The sequence below is a fragment of the Pseudochaenichthys georgianus genome, chromosome 3 (assembly GCF_902827115.2).
Source record: "Pseudochaenichthys georgianus chromosome 3, fPseGeo1.2, whole genome shotgun sequence".
In the NCBI taxonomy this organism is placed as follows: Eukaryota; Metazoa; Chordata; class Actinopteri; order Perciformes; family Channichthyidae; genus Pseudochaenichthys; species Pseudochaenichthys georgianus.
Window position 1 is genome coordinate 35,553,650 of NC_047505.1, and position 27,901 is coordinate 35,581,550.

At 40.0% G+C, this 27,901-nt stretch overlaps 1 protein-coding gene across 6 annotated transcripts; it reads right to left on the reverse strand.

Annotated features, from left to right (window-relative positions):
- Positions 1-9,441: 9,441 nt before the first annotated feature.
- On the reverse strand, positions 9,442-27,870 carry trim66 (tripartite motif containing 66). 6 transcript variants are annotated; one of them, XM_034110987.1, is made up of 18 exons: positions 27,803-27,870; positions 24,699-24,963; positions 23,794-24,007; positions 22,331-22,460; positions 21,927-22,043; positions 21,648-21,762; positions 21,231-21,377; positions 20,517-20,634; positions 18,986-19,791; positions 16,794-17,000; positions 16,003-16,129; positions 15,806-15,887; positions 15,551-15,722; positions 14,200-15,056; positions 13,961-14,084; positions 13,795-13,869; positions 11,322-11,474; positions 9,442-11,194 (listed from the first exon to the last, which is right to left on the reverse strand). In XM_034110987.1, the coding sequence occupies exons 2-18, from the start codon at positions 24,705-24,707 to the stop codon at positions 10,958-10,960; spliced, it is 3,690 nt and encodes a 1,229-aa protein (XP_033966878.1). In that variant the 5' UTR covers positions 24,708-24,963; positions 27,803-27,870; the 3' UTR covers positions 9,442-10,957. The 6 variants fall into 6 exon arrangements, with proteins under 6 accessions (XP_033966878.1, XP_033966884.1, XP_033966910.1 ...); XM_034110993.2 differs by having other exon boundaries at positions 24,699-24,915; positions 27,803-27,866; XM_034111019.1 differs by having other exon boundaries at positions 24,699-24,743; positions 27,803-27,818.
- Between the last annotated feature and the right edge of the window lie 31 nt (positions 27,871-27,901).

Below are 27,901 nucleotides of genomic sequence, written 5' to 3' on the forward strand. Positions count from 1 at the left end.
TCCATCTCGTGGACAAAACTGAGTACTTGGGGGTGTACATTTAGCATTGGTGGAAGAGATGCTCAGACTATTTGCATAATGTAAAAGTGTGAATAACACAGATAAGATTCCATTGCAAATGAAGGTCCTTGATTAAAAGCAGCCTAGAGAAGTATAATTAGCAACAAGTATTTCTTTTTGGAGAGAGGCTCTTCTCCCAGAGTTATAATATTGTGAAAAATATTCTCTAGTTTTGTTACTAAACAAATGTTAGGTGTTACTAAATCTAACCTTAACTTAATTTTGGCATTACATTTAATTGCACCCCAGAAACCCTATATTTAAATGTAGTCTACTATACTTTTCAGTATGTCCGCTGTATGATGCTACTTCCTTTTTTCCTACAAGAAACAAATACATAGTGTTAGGTAATTGATGTCCTTCTATTTCAGTAAAGTAGTGTTTTGTAATTAAAATGTAGAAAATGTTTACTAGACTTTGACCAGACAGTGGATATAATGTAAGCTTTATTGCACATATTGAGTGCTTATTGATGATTTTCAACTGGTTTCATCTTCTCCAGCTGCCACTGTTCATCCACAATCATTAAATGAAATGCAATTCTTTATGGATATTTTATCCCTTCTCAGAAAGCATTAAATGAGAGGTGGATACAACACATACAGGGTTACTTAGCTTGTCAAGAATTGAAGGTGTTTGGAGGTGTTATGAATCCAAAGTCAAAATGTCCTCAACCCATTGTGCTCACTTTCACATTGTTTTGCTCTTTCTAGTACAGCATGTTGGAATGCAGTTTTTCACTCCAAGCATACAACATTGATTCTCGTACAGATATGCTGGTAAACATTCATCTCAGGAATGCGACTCATTATTGCATCAAAGTTAAGTCCTCTCTTGGCTTCATTCTCAGCAGACTGTGGTCACTCACCCTTTACAGATCTCTTTGATCTGTGGCAGGATGCTTTGGGTGTTGAGGAAGGACAGTCAGTCAAAGATGTTATACACCACTACAAATCCATCTGCCCAGTTCACTGGCTCCCACAGGAAACACCTGCTGCTTCGTCTCTGACACAGCATGTTTTCATTCAAAGACCTGAGAAGTTACAGTTGTTCTCGATTGCTAACACACATTTTCTTTTTAATTGCTCAGTTTCTCAGAACACTAAACACAATTCACAAAACCACACACCCAAAGTGCAAAATACCTCATTTCTCCTGCTAAGTGAAGAACTGCACTCAAAACTACATAAACACTTTCCAAATGCAAATTTAGCACCAAATATAACACACTTCATTCATAATACTAGATTGTTTGACCACCCAACTACACACTGCTGAGCATCATCTAAAGCACGTTCATCTGTTATGGGCTGTGCTCTGTACATAGAGGGTTCTGTACAGAAAGATTGCTGGAGTTTACAGAAATACAGTAAATGAAGAAATACAAATGAGTTGTTGAAAAAAGAATCATATTTGATCAAAAATCACATTGTGCAACATGCATCTCAGCACATAGTTACAATGTGTGATTGTTTGCCAAAACCCAGTGTGTAACTGCTGCTTCCTGTGCCTCAGTGGAAATCCTTAGCCTTCCACCTCTTTGTTTCTCAGTCCTTCAGATAAACAACAAAGATGTAGTGGTTGGTCAGTGTCTGTATTGCATAAAAGTGAGTTTACCACAGTACATTGTGCAGGATTGTTGTACAGTTATAGTATGCAACATGCCAACAACTCAATTACAGTAATAAAGTAAATACGTTTCACACAACAGACATAAGCACTGATATATCATGAATTATGCAGAGCTACAAACTGGTAACCTGTTTTCAAGTCTAAGTGTCCGGATTACAGAGGCAACAGTAAATCGGTTTAGATTAGGCTGAACCCTCCATCCAGCCTCTTTCATCGTCAAACCATGGTTGATAACATTTCATTTCATTAGAGAGTACTCTTCCTCTTCCTCTTGCTCTTGCTTCTATGTTGGCTTCCGTTATTGCTGTAAGAAAGTACTCACCTGTGGTCTTTTTATAGTGCTAACATCCTGATTGATGAGCCAACAACTATGCCATCAGGTGTTTGGTCAGGTGGAACGTGTTTCTTGATCATTGGTCCATGTGTGAGGCATTTTGAATATCAGTGTTTTAAACCTGCTAACACGTGACTTTATGTCAGCTTCCTGTGTCTTACGTGGAGAAACGTGTGCAGTGGTTTGCAAAAAGTGTCATGTTGATTTGCAAATTGTGTGAAAAGCTGAAAACGTGTTTAGAGTTTTGGAGATTTGAGCCGATGTTTTGCTCTTTGAGTGTCAGTTAAAATAATTGTGCTTTATGTATAATTTTAGTGTGTTAGCAATCGAGAAAAACTGTAATGAAAAGCATAAAAAAGTTATGAGAAAAATTGTCAAATATTTAAAAAGGCAGTTAATTAGAGGCATCACAGTAAGCAGCCAAGTCACTGGGATCCTTTTATACATTATGACTCTTTAATCAATAAAAGTAAACGTTTTTAAAATAAAACCATGTGTGCATACAGTAGTCTGCTGCTGTAGCAAATATGTCAACCGAACCTTTAACGTGTGCTCTCAGTGATAGGGTACTGTTATATAAACCTTTAAACCAAAACATTCAATTACATTTTGTACACGACAGAAGACTATAACCAGCATTCTTCGCCTAAAATCAATTATCAAAACATATTATTCCTGCCTAGGCACATGTATTAAATATAACCAAATTAAACTGTCTGCAATCAATGGACATCCTTTTATGAGATAAAGAATCCGCAAAGAAGTAAAATGATCATGTTATATTAAAAAGTGCAATATGCTAGGAAGTAAATGCTTATCGATAAATATTAAAACACAAATGGAGAGTTCAACACAGTAAATAAAACATATTTCTTATAAGAGGCAATGCACACAACATGGTACCAGGTTAATCGAAACATGGAACAATGATTATTGTAATTACTGTGTGCATGATTGCTCATAGGGGGCAAAAAGCCAATTAATTCAGACCAGAAGTGAAGATGTTTGAAATGGTATACCTCTCTGCAAACGGTTATTCTATTGCAGTCTATTTTCAGTCTATTTAGCTGCTCGTCCACTTTTGCCATCTTGCAAACATTTAGTAAAATGCAATTATTTGTCTATATTTGATCCCTTTTCAATTTACATAAAAAGAGCACCTTCGATAATGACCATGTTTGTTGTTGAATGTGCTGTGAGTTTCCACGTATATGTACAATCCAAAATGAAAATAAACTTCAAAAGTTATGAGAGAAATGGTCAAACATTTGGCAAAATGACCAAGCAGTGTGCCAAAAGCGACAGTTAATTAGAGGCTTGACAGTATGCAGCCAAGTCACAAATATCCTTTTATATGACACTCAGTCTGGAATCAATAAAAGTACAAACAGAGAGGTAAAGAAAACCATTTGTGTACAGTCTTCTGTAGCAATAACGGCAACCAAATCTTTAAAATGTGCTCTCAGTGACAGGGTATGATTTTAAACCAAAACATAAACTGGTAAATGTTGTATAGTACTGAAGACAATAGCCACAACTAAACAGTATGGTGCCAGTTTAGTCAAACTATGGGACAATGACTAATTAATGTGTGCATGATTGCTCATAGGGGGCAAACACAAACAAGCCAACTCTTTTAGACCAAAAGTGAAGATGTTTGAAATTGCATACGCCTCTGCAAACTGTCATTATATAACAGTTCTCAGGTAAACATTGTGTGATGGTAAACTATGCAAATCACTGATTTAAAGGGCCCATGTCATGCCCTTTGTGTGTTATGAAGGTTGTTATGCATGTCAACGGTCTGCAGAGTCAAAAACCCTTAAAGTACACCCTGTAGCGAGTAAAACTCTAACACAGAAAATACCTACCCGCGGAGCACCTCACACACCAGGGTCCCTTGGCTAACTAAACAGGGAGTCCCCATTAACTTGCATAGAGCTCCCTGAACGCTGGTAATAGACGAGTTGGGATCGCGGAGAAATACTCTCGGCAGACCCATGCTCACAGCGTTAAACCTTTTTCTTACTCAATATCAAGCCACACTTATTATTTTTACTTCGGCTGCGAGTGTTTGTGTGTGCTCAGGATGAGTTTCACTTGATCTAGCTGTATCGCCGACCCGGAAACCTGTCCGCTCCTCGCAGCAGCTCGAAGCAGCGGCGAGCAGCAACGAGCCTCGCAACGAGCCTCGCAACGAGCCTCGCAACGAGCCTTGCAACGAGCCTCGCAACGTCCCGACCAATCAGAGCACACTGGGCTCACAGGGAGGGGGGGGGAGCAGGAGCTCCAACAAGCCGTTTAGGACAGAGAGTGAATACCTGGTGAATACACATACATAATGTGATTTTGGAAAATTGCACAATTTAAATATATTCTAGTAGACCTCAACAATGGAAATATGATCAGTAGAAATGGCCATGACATGGGACCTTTAAAGCACAGAAAAAAAGAGACTGAAAAATAGTTTTTTCAGACACCGTAAATTGCTAAAACATAATAAATATGAGGCTGAAAAAAACACATTGTAAAACCTTTGAAAGCTACGGAAGAGGATTAGGGCCACATGAATATTTTTTTTGGGAGGATTTAAAAAAAAAAAAAAAAATTTGTTCTGGGAAAAAAGTCAGAATTCTGACTTTAATCTCAGAATTCTGACTTTAATCTAAGAATTCTGACTTTAATCTCAGAATTCTGACTTTTTTCTCAGAACAAAAAAACATTTATTTTTTTGGGAGAAAAAAGTCAGATTTCTGAGAAAAAAGTCAGAATTCTGAGATTAAAGTCAGAATTCTGACTTTTTTCTCAGAATTCTGACTTTAATCTCAGAATTCTGACTTTTTTCTCAGAACAAAAAAAATAAAAATTCTTTGGGAGAAAAAAGTCAGAAATACCGGTAACTGTAGAACCAGCTTCAGTGAGAGATTTACACATTGCAGTAGGCAATTCCGCACAAGGATGACCGGAAAATTACAGCCCTTTTGCTTTGCTTTTTTTTTTTAATTATTGGTTGATCCACAAGATGTGAAATATAGAAACGGAACAAATATCTGCCTGTAATGTGCCAGTGCAATAACAATTATTAAAGTATCCAAAAATAAAAGATAGGTTTTGTTGCACACAACAATGCCTGCAAAACAGATGTTGAGACATAATACAATTTACCTTCAGAATGTCTTTCAGTATCAAAGCAATACTTGCAATCTTAGTAAAAAGCAAACAATTGTAATCATAACTTCTCATAACTAAGATAACTGGTAGAAGACTAGTTCAGTCTGTTTATATGCACATCTGAGAGTTGTGTGTGTGTGTGTGTGTGTGTGTGTGTGTGTGTGTGTGTGTGTGTGTGTGTGTGTGTGTGTGTGTGTGTGTGTGTGTGTGTGTGTGTGTGTGTGTGTGTGTGTGTGTGTGTGTGTGTGTGTGTGTGTGTGTGTGTGTGTGTGTGTGTGTGTGTGTGTGTGTGTGTGTGTGTGTGTGTGTGTGTGTGTGTGTGTGTGTGTGTGTGTGTGTGTGTGTGTGTATAGGGAAAGTGTGTATGTGTATCTACTTGTGTAGAAGAACCACCCAGACCACCAATTGAAACTTTAACAAGACATTTGGAATCAAGGCAATGTGACACCTGAGGAAACATTTGATCATAAAACATTTTAAGCATTATTTTAAGATTATGTCTTAATTACTTTTTACACTAGTATAAAATATGTTCTAAATAAACAAGTATGCTTTGAACAAGGCACTTGCTTTGCAACTTTATATTCCAGTCAATGGTCAGATAAGGGGTTAGCTCCACATTCATGCTCTTACACAAGTTATTCACCTGGGTAAGTGGCATATCATTTTACAATTTACACAAAAAGTAAGAGGGAGCAAACAGTACATTGTATTTTACAACTGTCTGTTTTCATATAAGAACAATGAAGCATGCAACTGTTCTTGTTTGAATCCTTAAACATCTTAGCAGTATTAAAAGGTCTTGAATTACATGAACAAATTACATTTCTGTCAAGTCAGGTTTGTGTTTGTTGTAGTTTGTGAACACACCACCAAAAAAAGTCAGAATTCAGAAGTCAGAATTCTGACAGTTACCGGTATTTCTGACTTTTTTCTCCCAACGAATTTTTTTTTTTTTGTTCTGAGAAAAAAGTCAGAATTCTGAGATTAAAGTCAGAATTCTGAGAAAAAAGTCAGAATTCTGAGAAAAAAGTCAGAATTCTGACTTTAATCTCAGAATTCTGACTTTTTTCTCAGAATTCTGACTTTTTTCTCCCAAAAAAATAAATGTTTTTTTGTTCTGAGAAAAAAGTCAGAATTCTGAGATTAAAGTCAGAATTCTGACTTTTTTCCCAGAACAAAAAAAATAAATATTTTTTAAAATCCTCCCAAAAAAAATATTCATGTGGCCCTAATCCTCTTCCGTAGAAAGCAGTATGACATAACGCTCTTTAATAATACTTTAGTCAGTAATCTCACCAGAACAGCTATAGGGAGATTATAACAGTAAGAACATCTGCTTACCCCGAGATTGTAAATTGTAAAGTAGCAGATAAGTATAATAATATAGAAATTGGACATTTCCCAAGGCTTCAACTTGTTTCTTCGATGACGTATAAACCATTTTAATTTTGGAGTATACTGAAATGTTAAATAGAGGTCAGGCATGTAGATATAGGATAATATAAACAGTATGCTCACCTGTTTTACCAGCACCCTCACTCCCAGCAAGGCCAACTTAATTTCATTCATGCAGGTTTAAGAAAATTACCTGTTAAAGTCTCCTTCGTCTTCTCTCTCTTCTGCGCTCTACGAACTTCATAGGCTAGTGTTAGGAAGAGCTGTTTCACCTCGACACGTCCCTACTGAGAGTACTGCCCCTTCTCAGCCAACTACACAAGGTTTGCAAGCGCCGATGTAAAAAAAGATAAAATGATACAAACAGGTTATAAGACACATGTGTGGAGAATAACAAGCCCCACATCTCCCCAAAGTATACAAAAGATAGAAAGAAAAGGACAATCAGGATGTTGGATACCTAGAAAGCTATGATATGACAAACATGTTAGAGTTGCAAAATGAACCCACAGACTATAAAATGCCAGCATATGTTAAGGTTCAAATGTAACATGTCTGTTGACCTTGATTCGGCAGAAAGCTTCAGCATCCTCACATAAGGACTCCAAACTCTGGTTTCAAAGACTGTTCCCTGGTCAGATCTCATTTTTCTCTCAGCTTCTCTGTTTGCCCTCCTCATTGTTCATCAAAGGTCACAGCAGTATCTCATTCCTATCCTGCAATGTTTTACTCCAGGACTGCAGACTAAAAGGTCACAAACCTTAATCGAGAATAAAACATAGCAAAATGCCACCTGACCAAAGCATTGATATATAACACCTTTCACTTATTCTTTAGAAGAAGAAAAAAAACACAGTAGAGATGCGTTTGTGTCTTTCAATAAACAATTAATGTTGAATCACTTAACTGATGTCAAACTGCACTTATCATTTGTACCACGGTGGTCCTTATATTTAACAACAATCAAACTCCCCACCAGGGATTTGTTTTATAAATTCTCCTTTCTACACAAATCAATGTATTTATAAGATACATCCCCCCTTTCTATTGCATGACTAAGTCTAAGACAGATTGTCTGCATGAAATAATTTTGTGAAATAAAGAACAATTACAAACTATTCCCCTTAAATTTGAGACACACTCACAAAATTGTTTTAAATGCGATGAAACATTGTTCTACTCCTTTTCAAAACGTGAGGCAGAGCCAGCAAGGTCACCAACAATCTATTTGTTGGTGCTCCTCTAATGCCTTACACAAACAGATTAAAACAATTATTTTGAGAGCATATCGTTTTTTTAAAATCTAAAGTAGTAATAAATGGCTTAAAATGTTTTGAGCTTTAAACAAAGGTTTTTAAGGTCAAGAAATTCAGAGCAGGCCAAAAGAAACAGAGGCAAGTGTCAAAAAGATTAAAGATAGAAGAAGATATGGATTGCTCCTGGTGGCTTAGCAAACTTGCCAAAACCATAATTAGATTTGTTTGCCCTGAGAGAAGTCTTCAAGGAGGTGCCACCCCTCAGGCTGGTTGCATCCCCATCAGAGCTCTGCCAATCATGGCAGGTTGACGGATGGTTACAGGTCAGGGTCATAAACAACGGCCTGATGGGAAAGCCTTGAAGGCCATATTTTTGGGCAAAAAAGTCCCTGAATGTCCCCCTCTCACCTCAAGCACTTCTAACTTTCTTACAGCTATACGGTCTGCTTTGGAGGTACATGTTATATCTCAGTGACATTCTCTTTTATTTCTGTGGGTAATGTTTGGGCTTTGACTCTTATATAGTGCATAGTCATAGTAGGTTTAAAACTAAGGCTAAAACCTCTGTATTATTATTGTTTTTTAAATATTTGTCAATCACAAAGGTTTCAGAAGCAATGAGGACTTTTCTGAACACCTTTTTTAGCTTGCGGTTTCATCTTGTTTGTGGTAAACAAGTCAACTCAAACAAACTATGTTAAATCATCATGACACTGTAACAGACCCAACACGTATATAACATATAATGATGTAAGCATTACTTCATTTTAGTGTGGGCGTTTGGCCTACTTTATAACTCATTATGCATCTTCTTCTGTGCTCAGAATGTTCTTAAATTGTTTATTTTTGTGTAAACAAATTTTAAAATGAAAAGTTGCACTTAACAGTAAGAGCATATAAATGCTTTTCTTGCCATGTTGGAATGATTGCTACAAAATCTGCACAATCATCTTCTGCAGCTTTCTACAATAACAAATTCCAGTGGGGCTCTGGTGCTTTCACTCTGTACTCAGAAACCGTTTTATCATCCAAAACAAACACACTGGATTTATTATCTCAGAGAGCGATATTGGCTCTGGATCCTTCAATCATCATCATCAGTAAGATTGATCAGAGAAGACACAGTTAAATTAGATTATGGAAGATGGAAGATATTTGAGCCAAAGATCATGTTTTATTCACAATCCTAAACCTGCTTGGACTCTTTTGAGTAATGGAAAAATCAAATCCAAATTGAAAGACTTTAATATAAACAAATGGTGCTGAAATGAATGTATGATCTGCAGGAAAATGTCATATTTTATCACGTATTTTTTAACTACTGGAGATGCGTCTCCTCCCAAAGCAAATAAAGGGTAATCCTAAACCATTTGTATGATTTTTGGGGAAGAAGCTGAAAAAATCTCTTGCCAAACCTTTAGGTCCAACTTCAAATGGCTGCAATTCATATTGAGTTCTGGTTGTATACAAAAGATACATATTTACAGTTTATGTGGTCCTGTAAATGATAAAACTGTTTCTTCCATTTGTTTTTCTCCTGAAACATATAATGATTTACAATAGCAGAAAGGAAAATGATAATCAAATATATTTTCACTTGAATTCATTTTATTGATAATAATATATGTTGCATTTATAGTTGACTGTTACAGTAAAAAAGGAAGAAAGACATTTGACAACAGTGACATTAACTAGTTGAGACTGATAAATATGTTATCAGTCTTCCCTTATATAATAGGAAATAGTATTACATGTATTCATTTAAAGAAGTATACTGTATACTGTATTACTTCTTTTCGTATTACTCCCTGACAATGACCAAAGAGTGTACAGACAATAATTTGTGCAGTAATTTATCTTAAAGTCAACTAAAATGTAACTGCTGGAAGCAAGTAAACATTATTTAAAAACAGGAAATGCTCTACAACAGTGTGTATTATAAAATGTATTTTCTCTCAACAGTGTGGATCTACACATAACCATTAATACTGAATAATATGAATGCCTGACTCTCTGACTAAGCCTGAGATATTTAGATAATAAAGAAGAACAACATGTTTGCTGAAACACATCAGAACATAACGCTTACATAATGAATACACAAACTTAATTTCGTTAAGAAAAAAATGTAAATGTCTTGGGTTGTTTCATCCGGATGTTAAATCCTCTAACAAACATGAACTTACACGAGTTCTAACACTGGTTATAGTGCCATAAATCACTCGCATTCTGCATCACTCTGGTCAAAAAGACAAAGTCTACAATATTCATTGCTGCCTTTTTGAAAAGCTACTGAGATGCATCATTATATCAATAATCCAACCTATGATAATTGCCTGCAACCATTAAGTCATTCAAATGACAAATATAGTAAAAATAAAGTTCTATACAGTTAAACATGTCGAGCGTTTTAGAATACGGTAAATAAGTATTTACCCATATAGTAGCAAAGGTTCAAAGTGCTGTGTATAATCAAAGCTATGCTCACTTAGAAAAAAACAAATAATAAGCACGCAAAGTGAGATAAAAAACATCCACAATAATCCTCATCCTCCTTGTAAAATATAGTATATAACATCAGTTATGTGATTTTAGGAGGTCTGAAAGTGAATCATAAATGATATGTTTAGCGCAGCAGAAGTAAATCATGAACAGCCAAAATATAATACTATAGTAAAGTGTTACAGCATCATCTTAGCGTTTGCAGAAGCAAGCCATCAAACTCTGTGTCGCATATAGCATGTAACTGAAGCGGTGTTAATCAGTTTGTAACCTCTCTACTGCTCCGATCGGTCTTATTTCTTTCTTTTTTTCTTTGTTGGAAACAATGTTACATTTTGCTGACGTTCAAACTATAATTGCAGACACAACATAATTCAATAGCAATATTTGAAGTCTGCAGGGATAATAATTGCTCCAGCATTAGGTAGTATTTCAAATAGTTGAAGTATTGTTCCAGTATGTCTAGCTGCCATCCGATGGCAGCACAGTGATATTATAGCCAACCACAAATAGATTACAGACACTGTCACGGCCACACTGGCTACTAAATTAAAAGACAGTACAATTACCCAGATATACATGGTTGCATTTCATGCCCCTCTGGTCAGAGGTTTTGTCTCCTGGACTTGAGAGAGTGTCTCCTCTTTCTCTTCCTGTGGCACTGCTCTCTCCGCTCTGGCCAGGGGAATCCGCTCTCTGCCGTCCTGTAGGCCTCATCGTACTCATCACTGTCAGAGTCCGCCTCGGCCACGACGAAAACTCGGTCCGGGTAAACGTCTTTCAGCTCGGAAGTGAAGAATGCCTCGAGGCTGCGGCCTGCTTGGGCCACCTCAGAGTCAGGCTGTGGTCAGAGAGAGAAAAGCTATAACACTCCGATCAGTGCTTGTGAAGTACTGACTCATGATGTTTATCATTAAGACAAACTGTAAAGTGAGTAAATACATATAGGACATCCATTTCTAACTTACATAATTGAACTTTGCGCAGTTGTGGAACATGAGATAGACATCAGCAACAAACTGTTCTGGTGAGTTATAATGACGAGTATTCCTCTTGTTGAGTTTGGCTCTGATCACAGACAGGTCCATGGGCCTCTTGATGATCTGGTAGTAATGACGAGCCTGCATGAAAAAGCAGACATTTGAGACTGTTTTAAATCACAGACACTTTAGTTCCCTGCCTTCAAAATGTATCAAATAAATGCTCCATGATTGCATTATGTATATGCTATGACAAATGGGACACCATATACAGTGGGGCAAAAAAGTATTTACCAATTGTGCAAGTTCTCCCACTTAAAAAGATGAGAGAGGCCTGTAATGTTCATCCTAGATACACTTCAACTATGAGAGACAGAATGGGGGGAAAGAATCCAGGAAATCACATTGTAGGATTTTTAATGAATTAATTTGTAAATTCCTCTGTAAAATAAGTATTTGGTCACCTACAAACAAACAAGATGTCTGGCTCTCACAGACCTGTAACTTCTTCTTTAAGAGCCTCCTCTGTCCTCCACTTGTTAACTGTATTAATGCCACCTGTTTTAACTCCTTATCAGTATAAAAGACACCTGTCCACAACCTCAAACAGTCACACTCCAAACTCCACTATGGCCAAGACCAAAGAGCTGTCAAAGGACACCAGAAACAAAATGGTAGACCTGCACCAGGCTGGGAAGACTGAATCTGCAATAGGTAAACAGCTTGGAGTGAAGAAATCAACTGTGGGAGCAATTATTAGAAAATGGAAGACATACAAGACCACTGATAATCTCCCTCGATCTGGGGCTCCACGCAAGATCTCACCCCGTGGGGTCAAAATGATCACAAGAACGGTGAGCAAAAATCCCAGAACCACACGGGGGGACCTAGTCAATGACCTGCAGAGAGCTGGGACCAAAGTAACAAAGGCTACCATCAGTAACACACTACGCCGCCAGGGACTCAAATCCTGCAGTGCCAGACGTGTCCCCCTGCTTAAGCCAGTACATGTCCCGGCCCGTCTGAAGTTTGCTAGAGAGCATTTAGATGATCCAGAAGAGGATTGGGAGAATGTCATATGGTCAGATGAAACCAAAATAGAACTTTTTGGTAAAAACTCAACTAGACGTGTTTGGAGGAGAAAGAATGCTGAGTTGCATCCAAAGAACACCATACCTACTGTGAAACATGGGGGTGGAAACATCATGCTTTGGGGCTGTTTTTCTGCAAAGGGACCCGGACGACTGATCCGTGTAAAGGAAAGAATGAATGGGGCCATGTATCGTGAGATTTTGAGTGACAACCCCCTTCCATCAGCAAGGGCATTGAAGATGAAACGTGGCTGGGTCTTTCAGCATGACAATAATCCCAAACACACCGCCCGGGCAACGAAGTACTGGCTTCGTAAGAAGCATTTCAAGGTCCTGGAGTGGCCTAGCCAGTCTCCAGATCTCAACTCCATAGAAAATCTTTGGAGGGAGTTGAAAGTCTGTGTTGCCCAGCGACAGCCCCAAAACATCACTGCTCTAGAGGAGATCTGCATGGAGGAATGGGCCAAAATACCAGCAACAGTGTGTGAAAACCTTGTGAAGACTTACAGAAAACGTTTGACCTCTGTCATTGCCAACAAAGGGTATATAACAAAGTATTGAGATGAACTTTTGTTATTGACCAAATACTTATTTTCCACCATAATTTGCAAATAAATTCTTTAAAAATCAGACAATGTGATTTCCTGGATTCTTTCCCCCCATTCTGTCTCTCATAGTTGAGGTGTACCTAGGATGAAAATTACAGGCCTCTCATCTTTTTAAGTGGGAGAACGTGCACATGGTGGCTGACTAAATACTTGTTTGCCCCACTGTATGTATAGATCCAAACCAGGTATCCTAGTTCCTCCAATGAATTCAATATGCTGACATAATGGCAATGCACATATGAACCATTGGCCTGATAGTGTCTTTCATTAACTGCTGTTGCTTTTTAACTACCCTGAACCATAGCAATCAATATTAAAGGTACCCTGGAGTTATCAACCTCTAGCTGTGCTGTTGTGCAATGTTTGTATGAGTGGGATCCCTCTGTTTGTATCACTCAGGATACAAGAATGCACATTCAAGCAAACATTTAATGTTTTGAAAATCAGCTTTGCAAATGTTTAGTGGGGAAGCAGATACATTCATGAGTTTGTCAGGCCTCAAGGAAACACTCAATGCGATTTTGTGAGAAAAACTTATGTGAACATAACTTTACTGTTACAAATAACTCTTAAGGGTATCTTTAAGTCCCCTAAGCCCTGACAGATATACCAGCAAAGTGTGTTTATGTTTGCCGAAAACAATAAGGAAAACTCCTCATGATGCTGCTATGTTCTTGTAAGAGTTATAACAAATAAATGAGATTATTAAAATGATTTAGCCTTTTCTGTAACTGATCTGTAATTAAACGGGTGATTACTCACAAGTGGACTGACGGGCTCATGGAAGGGAGCGCTCAGGATGTTACTGAGGATCAGAAGGGTCAGCCGCTCACATTTCTACAGTTGAGCAAACATAAAGGAAAATCATTCCGAATGAAGACAAACACAATCAGAGAGCATTGTTACAAGCACTTAATAAATGACCTACTCTCTGGTCACAGGCAGGCGGTCCATGTGCTGATGTGTGTTCTCCAGATGTTCTCTCATTCTCACAGTCATACTCAACCTCGGGCGTTACCACGTCCCTGCAGAGGCTGCACACCCAGTCACCTCTGAACAGGAAAAGAAAGGTTAACGAAAGTGCTTCAAACTAAAGGTTTAAGAAGAGCTGAGAAAATAATGTTGAATGTGCTGGATCAATTCCAGGTTAAATTATAAGAAGCTTACGAGGGGAAGCTTAGTAGAGATGGGATGTGGCAAGACAGATGAAAAACCTTTGGACAGCGGTCACAGCACAGTAGGTCCCCTCCAATCAGACACACAGCACAGAAGTCCTCGCTCTCCATCTCTGCATTGTCGACGTCAGACTGGACTTCCTCGGAGCATCCCTGATCATCAGCGTTTGCCATCAGAAGTGTCCTCTGAGCAGATCCAACGTGGGCGTCCTCTTCCAGGTCAGAGCGGAGCGGCTGGGGGTCGTCGGTTGTTAGCTCAGGTTCAGACTCCACCGAGCCCTGAGAGTCTACAGGCTGATCGGACACAGCCTCAGAGTCCGTTTCTGCCTGAGAACTGTGATCATAGTCAGGCTGGACGTCTGACTCTATTCCAGGATCCCCATCCAGCTCTTGGCCATCCTCTGATCCTGCTGCTGGATCTGATTCTGGGTCTGCCTCATACTCAAGACTTGGCTCTGAATCCCCTGTGATATCATTCTCATCGCAGAGCCCATTCTCTCCTGCTGATTTCTCCTCAGCCAGATATTCAAGTTCAGCCTCAGATGAAGACTCTGCATTTGAATCCGGTGTTGCATCTGAGTCTAGCTGTGTGTCTGGATCAGCCCTGGAAATGACTGCGTCCTCTGAAGCTGATCTCGGATCAGATTGAGAGTCCAGGTCCAATGAAGAGTATATCTGTGGCATATATTTAGGGTCAACAGGAGGCGTGGATACTTTACGACAGCTGATTCTTCCTCGGCTGTCAAACTCACTGGTGGTCAAGTGTGTGGTAGACTGATTACGCTGTGCATATGGTGATGCTGTAATGGAGTGAGGGGTCCTGGTGGTCTCAGAGCCTCCAGATATCCCCTATGTTTACAAACACAGAAGAGAAGAGAAAAAATCTTACATGCTTGAATCATAATTTTGTTAAATAGATTTGAAGAATCTGAGACATGCATACTTTTAAGAGAAATTAGTGATTTCTATTTCTTAGAGAAGAAGTAGCCATTGTTCCAACACAATATCAAACATATGTAAAGGTACGAAACATTAAGGTAAGCAATATTTTTTGATACCTTACTGAAGTCAGGTAAGTTAAATGTTCTCAAAAAACGGTCATACAAGAAATACTGCTTAACTTTCGACCACTTCTGTTGGTATCCAAAAAGTATTGAGACTAAACATGACAAGCTGAATATCTAAAATAACTTGGCATTGGATGTCCTTTGAATTTGAAGAAAACAAATGTTTATCATATAAAAACATAATGACCACCTAAAGAAAGCCGTATAAATACAATTCATTTTAAATGTCATTACTTTCTTTAAACATTCTAGTGTATTTATTTAAATAATACATACTTCAGGTGTTGCATCTTGCCAGTTTCTCAGAGTCTCACTCTTCTCCGTGCGGCTGGTAGGTAAGGGGTCGCTCTGCCGTCGTCCATGTGGGGGGAGTTGAGACACAAGTATTTTGAGACGCTCGAGGCAAACCACTGGGACCCTGGGCTTTCCTGAGTCCTTCTGAACGTCTCTGTTGACAAGTAAAGAAGAAATGATTAAAACCTTGGTTTTATAATATAAGGACAGGTGTTTGACTAGACAACTACAGCACACCTGTTTTGGTCGTTTCTTGTCGCCCTGCTTTTCTCTTTGGCCTCATAATCAATCTCTTCATTTACACATGTAAAGGAATGATCTAGAAAAGAGAAGGGTGATGAGCATGTATTTATAAACTTTGCACTTTATTTTTATGATATGATATGAGAAATAATTGTATGCCAAGTATTTATGCAAGTAGTATTTAGCAGCACCTGGCTCTGTCTTATAGGACAGAGGAGAGCGGTGTCCTCTGGAGGGCGCTGTGTGAGGCGAGGTTTCCTTCACAACACAAAGCACCCCATCTGAAGCTCTCCTCTGCCTGGGGTCCATACTGACATACTTAGAACAAAAGAAACATTATGTAAAACATATTAGTATATTTAACCTTATTAGTATATGTTTCTTTTATTATGATGCTCATATTTGTCCAAACAAAGACTTGCTCCAGAATTGTTTTGATATTTCAAATAGTGATATTGTCAACACTGGTTGGAAAAACTGGCTACTACATGATTTCCTAAACTACCATGGGTTTGGATGATCATATCTTAAGCGGTAGCGGTAGCTTAAGATATGACTACCCTTAAGCCAGGGTACAAAGTGAATTATTTGTCCTCATTAGAGAAAGTATCAATGTTGTAACATGGGTTATCCTTGATCTCTGTCTCACACTTCACACAAGCTTTTGAAAAGTCTCTGAATGTTTTGAAAGTGTGGGGACCTCATTTAAAAAAAGAAAAGAAAAACATGACATTCCATAAAGATGAATTAAATGGTCAAGAAGATAATCAGCAAAATAATAGTTTGCCCCCTAAATCAGAGTAACATTTTAATGTTTTAGTGAAACTGTTTATGACAAGAGAAAGCTTGTTATTGCTAATCCTTTGCAAAGCCAGATCTTACACGTACAGAAGGCAAACCACATCAGTGATCACCTTTATTCTATATCAAGGCTGAGCTGCATTTCCTCCTCATGTGTGCTTGTATTCTGCTGCAGGGTTACCTTAGTTGCAGTTCCTGCCTGTAGTCCGTGAGTGCATCCTGTGGGCCTTTCAGAGTGAGGGCTGGTAGACGGGGCTGCCAGTTCTGCAGGGATGCTCTGGGAGCGTCTTTCCCTCCTTGTGCACCCTAAAGAAGGGCTGAGTCTGCTGCTCTGCACATCAGATACACACTCATTGGCTGTCAGCGACACCTCCAGGGATGTGGAGCTCTGTCAAAAACACAAACAGGCAGGTTTACAATCCGCATCACATGCACAGATGCCCCTGTTTATGCCTTTAACAACAGACAGGAGAGAAAAGGAGTGGGATGTGTGCAGTGAAAAAAAAAACCTGAGTGTCACACAAGCACACACACAACCAGACACTGAATGAAACATCATTAATCGCCTATTTATTCTGAGACTAATTCTAAGCAACTAAGAAGCGCAGAGCTGCATATATTACAGTTATACAGGCAATGAAAGGTTTGGTTACAACACCAATTATGATATGTAAATTCACTATCAGGTGTGCAGTGTGGGCATTTTATTAAAAACAAAACCAGCTTTCTACCACTCTTTCCTTTTCTTCTATTACAATTTAACTAAAGCAAATGTCCGTAAAAGCTTCTTCAAACATCTCAAGCGTGCAGGAGGGCTGACAAATCATTAAACACTAGGGTTGTTTTTTTTTAAAAACCTCCCTCCTTCCTCTTTGTTTTCTCTTGCTCGTGAACCATCATAAATATTCAAGCCAGGCTGACACCGGGCATGTGCTGCTTAGTATCATACGATTAAAACACTTACCTGATCCATGCCCCTTGGGAGAGGTTTGCAGGGTTCGACTGTGGGGGAGAATAGACTATAATCCTCTCTCTGGAACGATGAAGGGGTGTAGGAATTTATCTCAGAGTGCTAAACAGAACTGAAATCAAACAGGCAGCTCCCTCTATTCCCTTAGCGTCTCATTAATGACAGGTTAAGCACATAAATGGCTGCGCCCAAGTGGTTTTATGTCCTTTTCTGAAGTTGCATGAGTTGAAAATGAAAAAATAATACATCTTTGTGTTGGAAAACATGCACCTAGAGAGTTTTTTGGGGGGGTAATTACATGGCTACTCAAACCTCTGGCATCAAGTGTGATTATGATGAACAGTGCTCTCCTGGTTTTGGGCATTGCTCTGAACAGCACAGCTTTAAATGTCAAAGCCGCTCTTTGTTTTCCCTTCATCCTCCCTTCATAAAAGCAGGAGCACATTTCTGTTGCACCATCTGTTTTCAGGCTAGCTGTCAACTGTGGGAAGTGATCATTCTGGCATTAAAATAAAGCGCTCCTTTGGTGTCAGTCTTTTACAGATATTAATTAAAACTGATCAAATTCAACACTTCAACTTGGATATTGCATAAATGTATAATAGCAGCTTCCCATATGTATATCATTTTACCACTGGCGTTTGATTAGACATAAGTGTCACTACGTTAATCTTTTTTTAAATTAGACTTTGTTGTCTGTGTTCTTTTTGTTTGACCTATTTCCCATCAAACACAGATGTTTGATCGCTTGCTCAGGGAGACTGATACATTGTGGTTTTTGATACATTGGGAGTTGGCTTCAAATTAGTTTGAGGCTGTAGGAGCATTGCTGAACCACGTGTGAAACAATAACCCGAAGACTGAGGTACACATAATCGTAGTGTTAATGTTTACCACAAACAAATACGCCTGATTTACAAATGAGGATCACAACTATGTCGCTTTACTAACACTAAAACTATATAAAAGTGATTTTAGAAGAACAACGAATAAGCAAAAGTGGATATGTAAAATGTTTTACAGGCTGCATTTTCCTTTTCATTCATGACAGCTAATTTGAGCTATAACAAATATATTTGTTTATTTACTCTGTCATTTGTGTTTGTGGCATATCAAAGTTTTTGATAAAGGTAGCCTTATGTATTTTGCATCGTTTGATGATCGATAGCTTTATAGCAGCTATTGCATGGACTTTGTGTCGTGACTAAATGTAAACTGCTATTTCTATTTTTACGAAATAGCAAAAGCTAATGATTTAGTTTCCAGCAAAGTTAACTGGTTTTAGTGTACATGTTTGTGCCAAATGTATTAAACATTTTAATTATGTTGTGTTTATGCTTAACAAACAAAGATATTGCAATATCCGGTATAAGTAGGTGTCTATTATTAACTTTATCTCTCACCCTGCCATCTCTTTGGTCCCTGAGTCTCAGTGCTGGTCTGTTTCTCTGCAGCTCTCTCCTCAGCTCTGGAGGACCAAGGAGCTGCTGTCGGACCGGACTCTGCCCCCTCCTGTCCTGCTGAACCTCCACACCCAGCAGCTCCCTGCTCTCAACTGCTGCCGTTTGTCCACCAGCCTCCTCCACTCTGCGTCTCCCCTCCCAGTCTTCTTCAGTCAACAGGTCTCTGTCCACGCCTGTGTGGCTGAGATCCTGCAGCAGAGTGCTGGTGGACAGCTTCCTCTGACGTTGGCCTGGCCCGCTGCGCTCTGCACTCGGCTGAGTCTGGCTGTCTAGAAGAACTTCTCTCTGGTGCTGGCGGTAGAGATAAGATTTATTTTGAGACTGGAGCTGTGAGGCGACATCTTGTGGCTGGGATGTAGATCCTCGACTGCAGTTGATAGGTCTTGTGATCCGGACAGGTGAAGATGCAGGAGGACAATGTGAGACACTCTCTCGGTCCCAGCACTTCTGGAGCTGCTGGCTCTGGTGCAAGGAGGCAGAGATAAGAGCCGGCTGAACACAGCTGGATCTATAAAGCGTGGCTTCCAGCTGGCTTTTTTCCAGGCTGGACATATCAGGCTGAGAGGGAACGCCGTGCAGGCAACACATTTGGGGCTCGCAGCAGCTCTGGTACCCGCAGCCCGGCTCTCGTCCTCTGTGACACACGGACGGCAGAGACAGGCAGGGGATGGGCTGAGGCCGGAGAATACTGGAGCAGGCCAAGCCCTGAGGATACGTGCAGTTTCCCCCTTCAACAGTCAGCTGGCCTGCAGAGCGACATTAAAAACTATGTTTAAAAGAATGTAATACATCATGCAATTATTACATGATTAATAAGACACTTTTTAAACATTGAAACAGAAAATTATTTGTTCCAACTATGAGAATAACGATGGTAACTATGTACTCTCTCTCTCTCTCTCTCGCTCTCTCTCTCTCTCTCTCTCTCTCTCTCTCTCTCTCTCTCTCTCTCTCTCTCGTCCTCAGACGAGCCCTCCATCGTCGCTTCCAGTCATCCCGGTTCTCCATACATCTGGCCAGTTCATTGCTACTTTGTGCTCCTGCGTTGTTCTTGAGTACGTCCACGTATGTTTGTGCGGGACGTCCTCGTGACCGATGCCCGTGTGTTGGTCCCCACAGCACCAATTTGCCGGCTGGCAGCTCTTGGTGCCTTTGGCAATGTCCTGCTAGTCTCATTCTCCTGGCTGCAATTTTCTCGCTCATCCTTGGTATTCCCTCGTACAGGATGTTGTTGGTTAAATGTACACTCTTGCTGATGTTAAATACTGCTCTATGTAACTATCTAACTATGTACACTTTTTTTTAAAGATATAACAGATATAGTTACATTGAAAAAAAAAACGAAAAAATGAACACATTTGCTTGCATTTTTCACAAACCAATATTCTCATATAGATGATTTATTATATTAAGTTTAACAGTAATAAAACAGCTAAATATAACCATTTCGCTTTAATAACATTCCTTTTACCTAAGGAGGAAATCTGCTTAGTCCAGTAACTAGCATCCCAGTTGAATTTTATCTTAACAGGACTCCCAGAGTCTGAGTGGAGTGACGAGTCAAGAAGTTGCTGCATCTGGAGAGAAATCTGAAAGAAGAATAATGTGTTTTATAAACCCAGCTGCTTTACAGAGTGAAAAGTAAAGGGACTATCAAAATAAACCTCCATATACTGCTGAAAGGAAAGCTGCTGGAGATCGAATCCCACACTAAGCTTAAGATTACTAAAGTTTTAAAAAAAAAGAATTCCCTTTGAACTATTAGAGTATGAGGTTTATTTGGAATACTCTTCTATTAAGTAACACATATTACATGAAACTTACAAAAAAAAAGTCAAAATGAAGAACAAGATGTCCTGACTTGAAAGTATTTGGCTAAACCCTCCCTGCATGTCTCAATGTTTCAAGTTCATAAAACCTGCTTTTTCATTATTTTATTTGTGGTTTTTGAAGTCTCAGCAGATGCAACTTTAAAAATGTTCTCAGCTTACTGTGACAAAGCTCCTCTAGAAACTCAGGGGACATTGTATGGCTGTTCTCACTAGCTGAGTAGTGCCTTGTAAACTTTACATCTATAACATTTAGAAATGAAAAAGAAGCAATAGAGATTAAGTATTCCTTCCTCATAGGACCATATGTGTTAGAATAGGACAGTGACCGTCTGCTGCTTGCCCTGTCAGCGTACCAGAGCCCTGCTGAAGAGCACCGGGCCTCTGCAGTGGTGGGTCGTAGCCCAGGTGATGAACTTCTGAACATGGTCCAGCTGGCCACATATCTCTATTGCCCCCTGCAGCTGGTCCTCCAGACGCTGCTGGAAGTCCTCGGAGATTTTCTGCGAAGAAAAACGCATGAAAAAGCATCCAGTACAGTACAAAGCATCCTGGTACACAGAGAGTCAATGCTGGACTGTGGGGGAAATCAATGGCCCTTCTTTTCTTTTAGACGGATGCAGTTCCTGAGATGTGAGTTCAAGTAGCTTTGACAGATTATTATGGGTTCTTGTTTGCTTGCTTTCAGGACTGATTACATCACGGCGGTTACTGATTCTTTGCATGTAGATTCATGGCTGGCGATGAGAAGGAAAGAAAAAGAAAGTAATTACCTCCAGTTGCTCTATTAATAGGTTGGCTCGTTTGTTAAGCTCGTTCATCATTATCATCTTTGCCATTTTAATCTGGTTCTCTGCCTTCCTGTGTGCAATCTTTACTCCATGAAGTCTGGAAAGACAGAAAGGCGAAAATAAATCCCAAAAGCAGAACAGAGCAGCATTGCAGACGGTAATTTATGCATTAGATCGTTATATTTCACACTGTTAAATTATTGAGCATGTGTGGCAGAAGTTGCTAAGAAATGGGACGCTGATTGTAGAGTTCAAACCAACCTGTCCTCTATCTGCTTAGCATTGTTCTCCACCGCAGACCTCCTCTCATCCACCTGCACCACCAGGCTTTCAAACAACCACTGCTGGTCCTGGAGGGCCTTCCCGATCTGCACCACCCTGAACACAGATCACAGCATCAACCACACAGAAACAGGCAGGAAGAACACAATGGTTTCCCTTGGGGACAAGACATTATTCAGTGACCTCAAAAGGCAGATACAGTACTGTAACATCACAGAAAACTAAAGCGTATGAATACTTAATATGTATTAGGCGAGCCAAGGGTAGTGTATGCAGATACAGACAATGAAAGTGACACGGCAGTTGAAGTTGCGCGGGGAAGTTTTTAACCTGCGGTTAGCCCTTCTCTGCAGTGCCCTTGTGCTGTGTGTCTGAGGACTGACCTGTGTTTTTTGTGGGAGGACAGGTGACAGCTGCTACAGCACAGAAGGTCACATGACTCACAAAACAGCTCCAAGGGCTCCTGTCTGTGAGAGTGGCACATGAGGAGGGAACAAGGATACGACCCTGGGCCTAAAAGACAGACGGAGGAAGGGAGGGAGGGAGGGAGGAGAGAGGAGTAAGCATTAGCAACAGACAGCAAGCAAAACACACAAACAGCCAGAGGAGGACGCTCGGGACAAAGACTAACACTAACTAGTTTAATAAGTTCAAAGTTATCAAATGTCTATATTATCACAATGTCTAGTGAAATAAAATCAGTCATTTTTTGGGTGTGGTTTGGCTAATTGAAAGAATTTGAAAATGTGTTTTTTATCATTAGATCATTGCAGAGAATGTTGGCATGCATTGTTGGGGATGTATATACATATCATTATTGTATATAATAAAGTTTTAGTTGCATATTTTTTCAAACGATCACAATAAGAAATCTGTTAGACTCAATACACTTCTTGTCTTTACATTCATGTAGCTTTTCAAAGTATAAGCAGTCTGTGACTATTTACAATGGTGCTACAAGTGGGACGGCTAACAAGTCAACTGTGACGAGTTATATTGGCATGCGTCATTAGAACTCTGCAGGTTAATACAGAAATACAAGTGCAGGAAATGGGTTGCAAGTTGAGGTTGTAATGAGACTTTGATAAAGATGTATGAGATGTAAGTGAAACCATTTCCAATGTTGTCCAATGCCTTTGATGCACCAACTACACATTCTAATGCACACCTCAGAAGTATCTCTCACACATTTCTAAATAGGTCACTGTAGAAGGTGCAGAACATCTATCTAACAATAGATGGATACGGCTAATGAACACTCGCCCTGCTGCTCTACGCTGATCGCCTCACCTCATCCAACCCCCCTGCCTGCACATTATCACACCTCCATGTGGTGAAGAGCTGAGCATCACCCTTATCTCACTGACCACATCCTGTCTGTCAGCGCACTCACACGGCTCTTTCTCACAAGTACACAAATCAAACAGTAACATCCCCACATCACAATAAAGTCCATAACTTAGTCTTTATCGTTTGACAACTTGAGCGACATACACTTGCAAAAGCAGCAACAAAGCTGCCAGCCATACTTGATGGTCTTTAAATAGCAACACTAATATCAGCACAAATAAAATCATACAGGCAGCTTAGAATCCGGGCCACGTGTTGAAGAGAGGTTTTAATAAAACGCAGAGATTTCCAGGAACATTTATCAACCATCATCACTCTCATGCATTATTCATCGCCATGGTTCCTACTGAGACATGATTAACAAACAAACAAAGCCCCAGAGGGAAAACAAAGAAGCAAAAACAAGCTTTGTGTTGACATAGAGCCCAATTGATAATCTGTCATACTGGGCGGGAAATGGAGGGGACACATTGTTCAAATATGGAAAATATCTTGCCTTGTCCAGTCGGAGGCAGGGAGCTGGAGTCTCTCTGGTGCAGGTCAGAGCACGGGGGGGCACCGGGCCTATGCTGCTGGTGCATGTCTGTGTACTGGGAAGTGGTGGGGGCTCTCTGATGCTGATGCACATCTGTGCACTGGTAACACAACCACTTGTTGCAGAGTGTACACAGGCTGTGTGCAAGAGTCGGCACTGAGCACTCTGAGCAGCTCTGAAACACACACACATAAACATGTACAGTGAACACACACTGTGTCTGTGCCACACAAAGAGGCACGTGTGATAGAAAGACAAGGTTGCATATGTCAGAAACATTTGTGTTGCCACTTTGTGCTAAATCACACTTCAAAGAGTTGTCATCTGTTCTCAAGCTTGAAAATGCCTCAGAAAGTGTCAGAAGAAGAGGATCAACAGTTACAGCATTATTTGTGTCAGGCAAAATCAGTTAAACACTGATTTAATTTTCTAAACCTCAGCATTTAAACATTATGATGTAATGAAGAATCTGTTAAATAAAATAGTATGGCAGCTTTCTACAGCAACCCAGTAAGATGATGCACAGTGCAGCTATTTTTACCTTAATAATACCTCATTGATCCCTGTGGGGAAATTCATTCTCTGCAGATGACCCTTCCTACTAATTTAAGAGCAGCCTTGGGACTTAATCCAGTTTTAAAAACCTGTATTCTCTTCTAGGTATTCCTAACATCTCACCTATCTGTTAGGCGGAGAGAGCAACATAAACATAGGAAGCATGCCAAGTCTGCACAGAAAGGCCCAAAGTGCCCTAAGGGGCTTCAATCTCAAGATCAACAGTGAACATTTAGAAACTGCAACACAAAAATAAACATCTATATCTGTGTCAAAATCCAGATAGAAAACAATGCAGAAACAAACCTTACCTTCTCCATTGTAGTGCTTTAAGAGTGGATCCGTTGATAACTCATCTGCAGGGAGAGCAGAGCGATCAGCCTGACGCCTCAGCAGCAGAAACACTGAGGCTTCTACCTGAGGCGGGAAGCAGCGCGCACGGAGAGGCGGCCCCAGAGGAGACGGCTTACATGACAGCCGCACTGTGCTCTCTCCTCCCCCAGTTCATCCAAGTGTAGGACCCCCTCACTGCAGCGGAGGACAGGAGTGTCACATTCAAATCCATCCCCCCGATTGCTGGTGCAGCCACCAAAAAAAGAGAGAAAATCTAATCCGTTTTCTTAAATAAGCCTGTGCATAATAATTGGGAATTAGGGAGATAAGATAATTATTTTTTTGTAGGGCAAAATATACCCGGAAGCTTTTTCCAAAACTGGAAGGAAGAACAAATGACCTACAGTGAGACAAAGAGGGGTAAAGTGTACCATAAGCAACTTTTAGTTCTCTGGAGCAGGCAGGATAAGGCGATGTTAGGCTCAGGTTGTGACGGGATATGTCGCACTGGGCTAGAATGGGACGGCTGTGGCCTTCTTCCCTTAATCAGCACGAGGAGGGGGCAGGTCCCAGTGGAGCTGCAGCTACGCAATAACGTACACAGAAACCGGGTCAGGCTCTGATAAGCTCCAGATGGGACTAGGGTACACTCCTGCAATTACCTCTAACACTGTGAAATCAATTAAGATTTTAACTCAGCATGTCAGAGAAAATGAAGCACACACTGTAAGAAGAAAGAAAAGCAGCCAACTGTAGACAATGAGTGAAGAATATTTGACAACAAAGGGATAATACTCAATGCATCTGCAAAAGAAACATATGCAATATGAGAGCTGGGAAACAGAATGCTACTTTAATGCATTTGAAATTTCAAACAAACACTCGCCATGAAGTTTAGCCCATTATAAAACCGCTGTGATATGTAAAACTGTGAGCTAGTCTGCCTAACAACAGCCCCTGCAGCCTGACCTACAAATCTGACAACTTTCTCATCCTTGGGTGTTTCAGTGGGGAGCTCATAAAAATCCCATTCCCCATTGTGTGCTCAAAGACCCAATTTGAAAGACAATTAGTCAGTCGTCGTACACCCTGCCTTTCTTTGACACAGCTTCGTAGCCTTCTCCGAGTGTGCTGTGGCTTTCACTGAACCTTCAGAGCATTCATCTTTAAAACTGAAACCTCCTGCCCGCTCTCCCTGCCCTGCTAAGTGAAGCTGGGACTAGATACGCACGCTATCTCAAGAGATGTCACAATAATAGAAACCTGCACAGTGATCTCTCCCTTGAAAGCACCACCTATGTAACATTTATTAACACTGGAGAGATGAGATCACAAAGAAAGCAGGATTATCTACAACCACTCTTAAGCTATATTGCATTCAACTATTTCTGTCTTCAAATAACTTTCTCTCTGTTCTTCAAAGAAATCCACCAAAAGGAGAAAAGCGACTTCACATAAAATGCAAATAGATTCTTAAGAAATCACAACTGTATATCAAAAATACCCAAACTATTTCAATATTTTTGATAAACCCTTCTGGAGTTACTGTCTATAAACTATTTGCATACACACCTTGTATCGTTGAACTTGTCAACAATTAGTGCGTCATGCGCTTCACATTTTTACTTTCTCTTTGCTGTGACACCTCATCGTTATGCATAGTTATATCTTGTTTAAAAACTCCCTTAAAAATAACCCTTAACATTTATGTTCAAATGCCTTTAATACATGTTTGACCACCTGGGGGTCGATGAAACGAAAGCTCTTATGTCTGTGTAAAGTTGTTGACTTAGAAGCAAAAGTTGGTGGTTGACACAACAACTTGGACACCACAGAATAACTGATTATGCTGAACAAGTAGTTACTGTAACATTACAGTAGAAATGGGAAATATCTCTCTGTTGTTCTGTCCCTTTCAAAGGAAATGTAGTCATGTAATTCATTAATAATTATTCATTATAAAAAAAATATATTGATTAATAATGTTGAATATAAGTTACTGTACATGCTAAATTGTTTATCAAAATAGTAGACAAAATCAAAAAATATGTTAATGAAATTTGTAATTAGACAAAAATGTGCAATATTCAGGAACACAATATTGTGTAGCCCCTTGCTGTAATCTCTGTTAAAAGTTAAACAGAGAGAACTCAGTAGCATTTTTGGGGTAGACTAAAACTAATTACAGTATTTCTAAAATCCTTGTTATGGCAGGTACAGTCATAATGTATGCTAGTGTCTTAGTGAAGTCAAGTACATGTGTTCTAATGAATATTAAGTTGGAAAAGGTTTACATTATGTAGCCTACTTTAATTCCTCTGTGAAATGAAACGGGAGCTTTAACTTCTCAATAAACATAAAAAACAACCTACATCATTCTTATTTGTTGCAACTATAGAGTTTGTAAAAATCACTGTGAAACAACACATCCCTGTTTGAACGCTACAATGAAAATCCTACAGATAAGAAAAAGTATGCCACCATAGTTTGGTGATGTATTCCTCACGGTACACAGCGGTGGGAGTTTGGGGTTTTCCTTATGGCACGTCTGGCTGTTCCATCTGCTCATGAAAGTGTCTGACAGCACTTTACTAACGCGTCAACAAGCCTGCCAGTCAAACTGTCAGAGCATCTGCCCCATAGACTGTATGAAGGTCTGCCCCCACATCCTCAGCCTGCCCCCACATCCTCAGCCTGCCTCTGCATTAGCATCATCACCTCCAGCAGCAGCACTGAGCGGCATTTTATTTTTTAGAAAGTGCGCATGAGATTACGCCCTCATCATGCCATCATGGAGCACCACACCAAAACAAAAGGACACCGACCCCGCAAACACAAAGTCAGCACACCGATAGTTTGTTGTAACAGAGCCTCCAGAAACTGTTTCTGTGTACAAATGTGAAGTGAAATGCGAAGTGCGCTGCTCGTGCCAAGCATCCTGTCAGGTAAACATCAGTGTGAGCGCGTGCGAGGATGAGACTGTCTGCTGCTAACTTCTTTCGTCCCGTCAGTCACGTCAGGTGTGCTGCCTGCAGTGTGTGTCCGTCCTAATCTCGAGAGTGTTTGTTTTATTTTTTGTTACCTTGACCCGTGCATCTCCGAGTGTCGCTCCCCCCATCGGATGTCGCTCTTTAGACCGGCCAAATGTTTCGAGACAACCAAGTCTCGCAGTTAATCGTGA